At 37.1% G+C, this 7,782-nt stretch overlaps 2 protein-coding genes across 2 annotated transcripts; both read right to left on the bottom strand.

Moving 5' to 3' along the window:
* LOC104700291 (methyltransferase-like protein 13) lies at positions 1,368 to 5,623 on the bottom strand. The gene is made up of 16 exons (XM_010415788.1): positions 5,150 to 5,623; positions 4,955 to 5,056; positions 4,763 to 4,829; positions 4,501 to 4,673; positions 4,008 to 4,265; positions 3,816 to 3,899; positions 3,668 to 3,715; positions 3,485 to 3,549; positions 3,297 to 3,345; positions 2,886 to 3,135; positions 2,675 to 2,799; positions 2,497 to 2,577; positions 2,348 to 2,422; positions 2,058 to 2,245; positions 1,822 to 1,972; positions 1,368 to 1,683 (listed from the first exon to the last, which is right to left on the bottom strand). Exons 1-16 carry the CDS (start codon positions 5,549 to 5,551, stop codon positions 1,480 to 1,482), a joined length of 2,322 nt encoding a protein of 773 aa, XP_010414090.1. The 5' UTR covers positions 5,552 to 5,623; the 3' UTR covers positions 1,368 to 1,479.
* On the bottom strand, positions 5,730 to 6,918 carry LOC104700290 (methyltransferase-like protein 13). The gene is made up of 4 exons (XM_010415787.2): positions 6,409 to 6,918; positions 6,214 to 6,315; positions 6,022 to 6,088; positions 5,730 to 5,932 (listed from the first exon to the last, which is right to left on the bottom strand). Exons 1-4 carry the CDS (start codon positions 6,808 to 6,810, stop codon positions 5,745 to 5,747), a joined length of 759 nt encoding a protein of 252 aa, XP_010414089.1. The 5' UTR covers positions 6,811 to 6,918; the 3' UTR covers positions 5,730 to 5,744.

The raw sequence follows: 7,782 nt of genomic DNA, 5'->3' as shown, positions 1-7,782 counted from the left end.
ATCATCGGATCTCATTTACAGTGTCGTCTTCTTCGTCTCGTTTCCTCATCACCACCAGATCTCATCATCTTCACCACCATCGTTCACTGGATTTCATCATCATCGCCAGATCTAATTATCTTCACCACTATCGTTCACCGGATTTCATCATCACCGACAAATCTCATCATCATCACCACCATTGTGGTTCATCAGATCTCGGAGGAAGAAAGAACAGAGCATATTCATCGTCGGTGAAAAAGCAAACAGTCGTACATCAAAAGAGAGAAAAAAAAATTAAAATTATTAGAATTGCCCTACATTCTGAGAGGGTTAGTGATGTAATTTACAAAGACAAAAAATGCCTATATCCAGAAGCACGAATAAAAATACCTATATAGACAATACCCACAGGAAAAAGAACTTATCTCGTAAATAACTCTAAATATATATATATAACTAATTATTTCGAAAGTGACATTTTGTTTATTTTTATTTAATTTATTTGAGGTTTTGTCAAAAAGATTTTGACCAATTCTGGCTGTGTGCATCTGTCTCATCTTTTTCAACTTTTTATGCATTTTTCTACGTGAGAGGTTAATGCATTGTACTCTTTTGGTTGATATCCGAGTACAGAAGAGAAGATACATATTCACACAGCCACTTTCAACTATTATACACAGTTTCTCATGTTTTTATTTGTATGAATGGAATCTCTTGTCGTTTGTGTTTGACTTTTTTCCCCACTAATATACTAAACCAAACAATAACATTAACCATTAAACCTAACTAACTAAAACTGTGCTAAACATATCTTGATTACATACATGCAAAATATATTACAAATGTTGAAATGGTTACTACAATTGTCCAAATAGTTTTATCTTCCACACCGGACCCACGCGGTTTCTGAATTTGTTGTATCTTTCCTTTGTCGCGCAAACTTGTTTCTTCTTTGTCTTCGCGGCGACCAGAATTTGTTTTAGAGTTTTTCAAACAATCAGTCTTACGTACTTAGTTACCAAATCGGCCAATTTAAAAGTACTTTTGTTTCCTATTTTTACTATGTTACAACCATAATATTAATTAACTTACTAATTTTGCAAAATGGTAACCTCCTCCACCGTTCGAGCCCTTTGGTTAGCATCAATACGGATTTACGGATCGATCGAATCTATAATTAGAAACAAGGGTTACGGATAGTTTCCAAAAGAAAATACAGCAATTAATCAGGACATCGATGTTTAACTTACACATTCCAACATCACTATCATCCAAATTGAATGCTTCAATAAAGTTGGTGTAGGTCTAACAATTAAAAAAAATAAAGGGTTATAAAAAACCACACGCTTCATTTTTCATTTGCGTAAGGAAGAAACTATTGAGTGTATCATCTAATCTCAAAATTTTCAATCACAAACTTATAAGTTATACCCGAGATAAAATATATAGCACACGTCTTTTAATTTAAACCATAAAACAAAATAAATAAAGAATGTTTTATTTCCAGCATTTCAGCTTATTTGTAGCGTCTATGATGCTTTGCTTTGTTTCCAATCTCTGGCACTTGAGCAAACCCTCTAGTATTACTGCAGATTCTGGAATATCGCTCTCGCTGATTACGGTTTCAGAGCAAAGCCCAAAGAGCACCACGTTTACGTCATCTTCCTCTTCTAGTTGCAGGGCAAACAAGTGATCGAAAACCTTGAACAAAACGAAACAAAAGAGATTAATTACAAACTCGTGACCAAACCCCTGGTTTTCGTGTAACAAATGTTGGATCAGATTGTGAAAATATCCAGAGAGATTTTACAATGATTGATTGAATCACATTTTTTTTACCTTTTTCATTCTTGATACTACCATGTCTTTGACGGATTGTGACCTTGAGACCAAGTTCACTACGAAAAGACCGTGCTGAGGGAGAGCACGTTTAACCGAAAGAAGAAATGTCTCTTCGATAAACTCAGATGCAGGACAGGTTAAACCGCCACTGCAGACAGAGATCAAACAAGATAAGTCAGCAAATTAATGTGAAAAATCCACGTAAATGTAATAATACTTGGCCCTGTGCTTACCTTGAATCTGCTGAATCCACATCTATAATCAGAATGTCAGGACAAGTTCCGCCTTTGACAGTATAAGTTGCGGAATCCCCATTTGAGCTAGCCGATTGTGGTTTAGGCACAGTGTTTGATGTTTCCTCAGAAGGAGTTTCAGAGTTTGTTATATCTCTAATGAATTTGATCCCATCAGCAATATGCACCTAGTGTAACAATGTGAAAAAGCTTAGTGATGGTAGAGATAAGAGAATCAAATATAAACATGCTAAAGATTAGCACTTTAGTATTGAAGAGAAAGAATTTACCTTCAAGCGATCAGTTTGTGTGAAACCAAAGTAATCGTTGCCAACACTAAGCATTACCGGGTCAAGCTCAACCGCCTATTTAACGAGATACCATCATAAGTGTCAATCGAAAATGCTCAGCTTGATCAAACCCTTGTAACGAAAGTTACCTCAATATCGGAAAATGGCAAGCATCCATGGAGGAACATGGGAAGTAATCCTGCTCCAAGACCAATTATAACAGTCTTAACCTAATAAGCATCAGAACATTTCAAAGAAAAACAATTCAGAGCGGTTGCACCATGAACTTAATCTGAGGACAATGAGGCATGACTTAATAATGCTCACCATCTTTCCGCACGATTCAGCCTTCTTCAGGTGGGAAGATACCAATGTGAATCCAGAAATAATTCCAGTGTGGTAAGAGCTAGCCAAATAATCATGAGAGACCTTCATAAGAGGTCCGCTCGATTCTGCAGTGGATACAAGCAGAAAAAGATCATGAAATGTTCATGCAATGTCTATATCAAACCTCCCAAAGAAGTAAGATTATTATTACCTTGGTTTCGTTTTCTATTTCCCTTTCCTTTCGCTTGGGAAACACTTTTAGTTTTTTCTTTCTGAGATTGTTCAAGAATCTCACCATCCTCTACAAGCAAAGCTTCAGATTGTATCAAACCCTCGGTTCTTTTGAATACAAGGCGCCGAAATGCTAAATCGCTGGAAGGAGATAAGCCTTCAGGATTACTAGGAGTGCTTTCATAAACCACATCTTCAACGACCACTTTTCCAGTTAAGGAAGATGTAACCTACAATCAAAATGAATATCAAGACACAAAAAAGGTCAGCATAACTACTAATTTTTACCAATAACGAAACAATGATGATATCAAAAAGCAATAAATGAAGCAACAACAGATAACAGCTTTTTAAGTGATTAATTGCATATATCTATTACTAGTAATAATACCTCGTGGACAGTATCACGCTTTTTGATCCCATCACTTGCCATCATATACCTGTAGCACCAATTCAATTTAGCTAAAATTCAACAAGCGATAATGGGGAAAATAGTATGAATTAGGATTGTAAAACAATTAAGAAAAACTGTTATATCACGATATGGAGAGTATATAGAAATAAGAACAATAAACATACGGTATACGAGCTTCTTCATCATCGTTTCTAGGAGCTAGTTGTGTCACCATGGGAGATAAATCAGTCTGAGGTGAACAATTTTATAAGATGAAATTAATCAATAAGTAGACAACATAATGAATCAGACAATTGGAGTTCAAAAAAAAAAAAAATGAATCAGACAACTAAAAATGCAGATTGTACCTGGATATCCTCCATGGAAGCGCCACTATGGCTACTGTCAAGAAAAACCTTACACAAGGAAATAAAGATTTGTTTATGTTCTCATGCCGCGAGTAGATGATGGAGAAAACATGGTTTTTATAAAGAGCCTATTCCATATAAAGCTTACCATTATGAGACGAGCGGCCTGAGAACTCTCGACAACCTGCCACTGTCCTTCCTCTGAACAGAACAGCCACTCATGAGCACGAGTCTGAAATTTAACACTCCTTTTAATAGTTCAAACAAAATTAAACTAAACATCCACATCACTTTTAGCGAACTAAAATTTTAAGGATTTATGGTGTTGACAAAAGCTTACCTTGGGGACAAGAAAAACACCACAATGGTACACAAATGGCTCAATTTGCTTTTGAGCATCAAGAAGCACAGCTCTATAATTGAATTTGCTTCCTTGACCACCCAAAGTAAATTTTATACGGCGACCTCCAGTAAACTCTGCCAAATCTCCTTTAACACCAAGCTTCAAATCTTCATGAGAGTACAATAAGTCTGAGCCATTATTGCAATCTCTACGTATTTGGTTCTCACTCTCGAGGGCGTCACGCATACCAGAACCCTACAATATCAATCAGAATCATATATTATAGTATAGATGAGCACATAAGAAGCTTTCAAGAGCATAGAAAAATCGATATATGAAGTGAACAGTGGTTTCCATTAGCAGTAGATACATAAAGATATATACAAAGATAATAATGAGTTGTAGTCATATTAAAAAGGGAAGAAATCATCTCATCTCTAAACAAAACTTTCGTATAATTGGATGAAATTCATGTTCAAATAAGAATTACCTGGTTATCGTTGCGACCAATAGATAAAAGATCGAAAGAAGAGGTTATATCGTGCAGTAAAACGGAATTTTCCTTTTCAGCCACCACCATAAACGTCTTAAGATTCGAGCGTTTTTGAGAGATTGAATGAACAGTCATCTTCCAACCAAAACGAAGTTTTGAAAAGAGCAATGCTGTAAAAACACAACAAAATTTAAACTAAAAAGAGACAATACAATGAAGAAAACGATAACTATGAAACAAAGGTGCTCCAAGGAAGTACCTAAGACATGAGACTCCGCAAGCGTTAGACAGATAAACTTCCCCCCAGGTTTCAAAACCCGCTTGGCCTGAGAAAAGAGTTAACTAATGATCAAGTTCAAGCATTTAAAGCACATAACTTTCATTGTTTGATCCTAACACTCATCCAAATATAACGCAAATTAAACAAAAGAAGTTCACTAAGAAGAAAGACCTCTGATAAGTATTGACTTCCCAGCTTCGTTCCAACTTCTGGCTCCATCAAAGCATCAAGAGCACCTTTATCCAGCACCGTATCAAAAGATTCATCTGCCAACTGAGTAGTAAAGCTTGTGTGAATGATTGAGTACAACAACAATGAGCTAGCAATAAAAATAAAAAAAAACACAGAGCACAAGAGTTGCAAAACCTGCATCTTTGTTATGTCCATAACTCGCCAACGGAGTTCGGGACGAGTCCTAATGTTCCGACGAAGCATATCGGAGATAACAACCTTGGAAAAGTCGACATTGGTGATGTCACGGAACCCAGCATCGTACAAATGCTCAGAAAGGCGGGAGTTCCCGCATCCAGGAACCAGAATCTGAAGCGAGCCAGAAGACGAAGCCGAAGAAGAAGAAGATGAGTCTTGGAGGAGAGGTAAAAGCGAGTCACGGAGCTGAGGCCACTCAGCATACCACTCGAAAGAGTCGTCGTTGCCTCTGAGAGTGAAGAACTTATCCCAATTCTCTTTGCTTGTGAAGTCTTCGAGGGTTTGTAAGAAATCATCTGAGGAAGGCGAAGCTGCTTTGCTTCCTTTCTTCTTCCCCATCTCTGCTTCTATGGAATCAATCACACCCACCCAAGGAGAGTCCCAAAACCCTAATTTTCCAGTCCAAGGATTTTACACTGNTAGATACATAAAGATATATACAAAGATAATAATGAGTTGTAGTCATATTAAAAAGGGAAGAAATCATCTCATCTCTAAACAAAACTTTCGTATAATTGGATGAAATTCATGTTCAAATAAGAATTACCTGGTTATCGTTGCGACCAATAGATAAAAGATCGAAAGAAGAGGTTATATCGTGCAGTAAAACGGAATTTTCCTTTTCAGCCACCACCATAAACGTCTTAAGATTCGAGCGTTTTTGAGAGATTGAATGAACAGTCATCTTCCAACCAAAACGAAGTTTTGAAAAGAGCAATGCTGTAAAAACACAACAAAATTTAAACTAAAAAGAGACAATACAATGAAGAAAACGATAACTATGAAACAAAGGTGCTCCAAGGAAGTACCTAAGACATGAGACTCCGCAAGCGTTAGACAGATAAACTTCCCCCCAGGTTTCAAAACCCGCTTGGCCTGAGAAAAGAGTTAACTAATGATCAAGTTCAAGCATTTAAAGCACATAACTTTCATTGTTTGATCCTAACACTCATCCAAATATAACGCAAATTAAACAAAAGAAGTTCACTAAGAAGAAAGACCTCTGATAAGTATTGACTTCCCAGCTTCGTTCCAACTTCTGGCTCCATCAAAGCATCAAGAGCACCTTTATCCAGCACCGTATCAAAAGATTCATCTGCCAACTGAGTAGTAAAGCTTGTGTGAATGATTGAGTACAACAACAATGAGCTAGCAATAAAAATAAAAAAAAACACAGAGCACAAGAGTTGCAAAACCTGCATCTTTGTTATGTCCATAACTCGCCAACGGAGTTCGGGACGAGTCCTAATGTTCCGACGAAGCATATCGGAGATAACAACCTTGGAAAAGTCGACATTGGTGATGTCACGGAACCCAGCATCGTACAAATGCTCAGAAAGGCGGGAGTTCCCGCATCCAGGAACCAGAATCTGAAGCGAGCCAGAAGACGAAGCCGAAGAAGAAGAAGATGAGTCTTGGAGGAGAGGTAAAAGCGAGTCACGGAGCTGAGGCCACTCAGCATACCACTCGAAAGAGTCGTCGTTGCCTCTGAGAGTGAAGAACTTATCCCAATTCTCTTTGCTTGTGAAGTCTTCGAGGGTTTGTAAGAAATCATCTGAGGAAGGCGAAGCTGCTTTGCTTCCTTTCTTCTTCCCCATCTCTGCTTCTATGGAATCAATCACACCCACCCAAGGAGAGTCCCAAAACCCTAATTTTCCAGTCCAAGGATTTTACACTGAGACCAAACGGTGACGAAGCTTGGGGGAGGTGGAGGCTGAAGACGGAGTAGTACGGTTTAGTTTTGGTTTCAAAAATTCAACAGCCGAATCGAACCGAGACTAAACCGAACCGGAAAGCTAACCCAAAAACTAAACCATCGATAAAACTGATACGAGCGTGATGTAGGCTTGTGGGCTTTTAATTAGGCTAAAGTTTGTTCAAAAATAAAGATTTGGACCTCATACGTATTTTGACGTTTCATGATTACATAAGCAATGACATATAGTGTCCCTCTTTGGGAGATGACAAGAATCTATCGATGGACTTTAATCTCTTATGCCCTTATGTCCAACATATCATTCTACACTATCCACATTTTTTCTATATACCCTTGTACCTTTACAATAAATCTAGATCTCTGTTTTGCCCTTTTTATTTTCTTTTTATATAATTTAAATAAACTATGTATTTATATATATTTGATAAAAAAAACTAAAAAACAAACCAATCAAATTAAAACCTAATCGCATCTCCTCCTCCCCATCCGTACAACCCACGCATCTCCAATTCTACCATTGAAGCTCCATTGAAGCTTGTATTCAGGTAATTTCTGGGTTTATTCTACTGTTTTTGTTCAATTTCAACGTGTTTGAAACTTGTTTATAGTGTAAGAACAAATGTTAATGTTAGATTTGTACAACATTTGTGTTTCTAATTGGGGATATTGTTTAGATTTCTTTTAAATTCTTGTTCTTGTATGTTTATTGGGTTCATCTTGTTAATTTCATTTGCTCAAGTCTATTAGACTCAGATTACGTTTATAATTTATGGATCTAGGGGTTGAATCGAGCTAGATGACATTAGGTTTCCTCGTATCTGCATATTTAGGTACAACTGATACAACTAGGACA

Source organism: Camelina sativa, chromosome 7, assembly GCF_000633955.1.
Source record: "Camelina sativa cultivar DH55 chromosome 7, Cs, whole genome shotgun sequence".
In the NCBI taxonomy this organism is placed as follows: Eukaryota; Viridiplantae; Streptophyta; class Magnoliopsida; order Brassicales; family Brassicaceae; genus Camelina; species Camelina sativa.
This window is presented reverse-complemented; position numbering and strand designations above follow the sequence as displayed.

Coding starts and splice junctions, on each gene's coding strand:
- LOC104700291 (XM_010415788.1), bottom strand. CDS start 5,551: ATGGGGAAGAAGAAAGGAAGCAAAGCAGCTTCGCCTTCCTCAGATGAT. Junction 4,266..4,500: donor TTGGTCGCAACGATAACCAG/GTAATTCTTATT, acceptor TTGATATTGTAG/GGTTCTGGTATGCGTGACGC. Junction 2,246..2,347: donor CACAAACTGATCGCTTGAAG/GTAAATTCTTTC, acceptor TTGTTACACTAG/GTGCATATTGCTGATGGGAT.
- LOC104700290 (XM_010415787.2), bottom strand. CDS start 6,810: ATGGGGAAGAAGAAAGGAAGCAAAGCAGCTTCGCCTTCCTCAGATGAT. Junction 6,316..6,408: donor TGGACATAACAAAGATGCAG/GTTTTGCAACTC, acceptor TTTACTACTCAG/TTGGCAGATGAATCTTTTGA. Junction 5,933..6,021: donor TGCGGAGTCTCATGTCTTAG/GTACTTCCTTGG, acceptor GTGTTTTTACAG/CATTGCTCTTTTCAAAACTT.